Source organism: Chaetura pelagica, unplaced genomic scaffold, assembly GCF_000747805.2.
Source record: "Chaetura pelagica isolate M959 unplaced genomic scaffold, ChaPel_1.0 scaffold1149, whole genome shotgun sequence".
Classification (NCBI taxonomy): Eukaryota; Metazoa; Chordata; class Aves; order Apodiformes; family Apodidae; genus Chaetura; species Chaetura pelagica.
In genome coordinates this window covers 25,510-28,176 of record NW_009954632.1, presented here as the reverse complement: position 1 = coordinate 28,176, position 2,667 = coordinate 25,510, and the positions used below count along the sequence as shown (strand labels likewise).

Sequence of the window (2,667 nt, the reverse complement as noted above, 5' to 3'; positions counted from 1 at the left end):
CCGTGCAGTGCAGCACAGTGTGGGGCAGTGCCAGGGCCCTGCCTCTCTCCCCCAGGGGCTCTTGGGGACCCGGCGCCTCATCCCGGGCACTGCAGCTCCCCACCCTCACCCCTCAGCTCCAGCCTCCTCCTGCTTCCCGGGGCCCTGGGAGGTGCTGGGGAGAGGGACCTGGCTCAACCCGAGGGGAGCAGAACCTGCCCAGGCCCCCGGGGCGGAGGTGAAGGCCCCAGGTCCCCAGATGTTGCCCCCAGATGCTGAGGGCACCGGCGGGGCCGTCCTTCCTCTCTGGGTTTTCCTCCCTGCTGTGACCTGTTTGTGCTCTCAGAGCTGAGCTTTCCGGGGCGGGGAGCTGGGGGGGCCCGGGGGGGATGGAGCAATTTAAATTTTCCTTGTTCTCAGCAGTCCCTGAAAACGGGAGGTTTTGTCTCACGTGAAACGTCAGACGAGGGGGAAATTCCCCTCCCACCCAGAAGTGGGAATAACAGCCCCTGTCTGGGCCTTTTGTGGCACCCCCGGATGTTTTGTTTGGGGCTGAACCCTCCTTTCCACCCCCTGCCCCCGGGGGGCTTCCCCAGGGCTCTGCACATCGGAATGGAGACTCTGGATCCCCCCCTTGTCTTCCTTGATGTCCAGCTGCAGTTTGGGGTTCCTCTGCCATGAGGGTTCCCTGCTCTGCTCTGCTGAGACCCCCCTGCAGGGCTGGGAACAGCTCTGGGGTCCCCAGCACAGGAAGGACACGGAGCTGTTGGAGAGAGGCCAGAGGAGGCCCCGGAGATGCTGGGAGGGCTGGAGCAGCTCTGGAGCCAGGCTGGGAGAGTTGGGGTGTTCAGCCTGGAGAAGAGAAGGCTCCAGGGAGAGCTGAGAGCAGCTTCCAGGGCCTGAAGGGGCTCCAGGAAAGCTGGGGAGGGGCTTGGGACAAGGGCAGGGAGGGATGGGAGCAGGGGGAAGGGTTTCCAGCTGGCAGAGGGAGCTGGAGCTGAGATGGGAGGGAGAAATTCTGGGCTGTGAGGGTGGGGAGAGCCTGGCCCAGGTTGCCCAGGGAAGCTGTGGCTGCCCCATCCCTGGGGGTGTTGAAGGGCAGGTTGGATGGGGCTTGGAGCAGCCTGGGCTGCTGGGAGGTGTCCCTGCCCATGCAGGGGTGGGACTGGGTGGGATTTGAGGTCCCTTCCCACCCAAATCAGTCTGTGAGTCAATGACTCTGTGCTCACCCAAAGGGCATTAACGGATCTTTCTCCGTGATGCTCAGTGTGGTGGGAACACTTCATCCCCGTGCTCTGCTCCCACCTGTGGTGCTGCTAAAGGTGGTGCTGTGGGGACAGGATGGGGCCCCGAGGTGGTTTCTCCGGTGCCTCCAGCGCCCGCCCCAGCCTGTGGTTTCCTCCTCCCGGCTGCAGTTGCAGGGGGGGAGCAGCCCCGGCCGCCTCCGCCCGCCCTGCCGGTGAATTCCCCCCCCCGGGACCGTTGGGCAGAGCCCGGGGCCACCTGCAGCTGGAGCATCTGCTGCCTGGTACAGCCCTGGGCCTGACCTGGGGGAGTGGGGAGAGCCCCATGTTCATCCCCGCGGGTGGGCAACCTGCTCCTGTTCTCCCCTCTGCCAGCTGGAAACCCTTCCCCCTGCTCCCATCCCTCCCTGCCCTTGTCCCAAGCCCCTCCCCAGCTTTCCTGGAGCCCCTTCAGGCCCTGGAAGCTGCTCTCAGCTCTCCCTGGAGCCTTCTCTTCTCCAGACTGAACACCCCAACTCTCCCAGCCTGGCTCCAGAGCTGCTCCAGCCCTCCCAGCATCTCCAGGGCCTCCTCTGGCCTCTCTCCAACAGCTCCATGTCCTCCCTGTGCTGGGGACCCCAGAGCTGTTCCCAGCCCTGCAGGGGGGTCTCAGCAGAGCAGAGCAGAGGGGACAATCCCCTCCCTGGCCCTGCTGGTCATGCTGCTGGTGACACAGCCCAGGACACGGGTGGGTTCTGGCTCTGTAGCTTGCTGGTGTCTGATGACCCCCTGGCCCCCATTTCCCCTCACTGGCTGTGCAGGGAAGGAGCTGGGTGGGTTCTGGAGCACTGCAGCCCCCCATGGCATCCTGCCCTTGGGGCTCCCCACTGTGGGCAGCAACTTGGTTCATCTCCACGTGGGTGTGATCCCCCCCTTGTGCCTCCAAGGTCATTTCCTGGGTGGCTGTGCCCGAGGAACCCGGGTGCAGAGGGGCCCCTGGTGCCTGCCCAGGCTTCCCTGGGGAGCTGGGTGGCTGCTCCAGCATCTCCAGTGTCCACAGGGGCAAAGGCTGAGCTGCTTGTGACCTCAGCAGGTCCCTGCTCAGCTGGGTCAGGGGGACAGGCCCAGGTTGTGACCCAGCCCTTGGTCTCTTCCAGGAGCGCAAGTCGTACAAGTGGAAGCAGCTGCTCTTCCTCTTCACCTTCATCACCTTCGCGTTCGCCATCTGCGTCTACTTCCACCACAACTGGTACTGTGGCCCTGGAGGTAAGGGGGCTGGGGCAGGGCTGCTGTCCCCCCCATGGCTTGGCCATGCCTGGGAGGGTCACAGAATCCCAGACTGGTTTGGGTGGGAAGGGACCTTAAATCCCACCCAGTCCCACCCCCTGCATGGGCAGGGACCCCTCCCAGCAGCCCAGGCTGCTCCAAGCCCCCTCCAACCTGCCCTTCAACACCCCCAGGGATG

The 2,667-nt window shown here is 64.9% G+C and overlaps 1 protein-coding gene across 1 annotated transcript in view; it reads left to right on the top strand.

Moving 5' to 3' along the window:
• PGAP2 (post-GPI attachment to proteins 2) overlaps nucleotides 1–2,667 on the top strand; it is a 16,924-nt gene that overhangs the window by 13,724 nt on the left and 533 nt on the right. Inside the window, exon 4 of the mRNA XM_010005572.1 lies at nucleotides 2,360–2,468. Coding sequence (XP_010003874.1) covers nucleotides 2,360–2,468 — 109 coding nt within the window. The remainder of the gene's footprint in view (nucleotides 1–2,359; nucleotides 2,469–2,667) is intronic.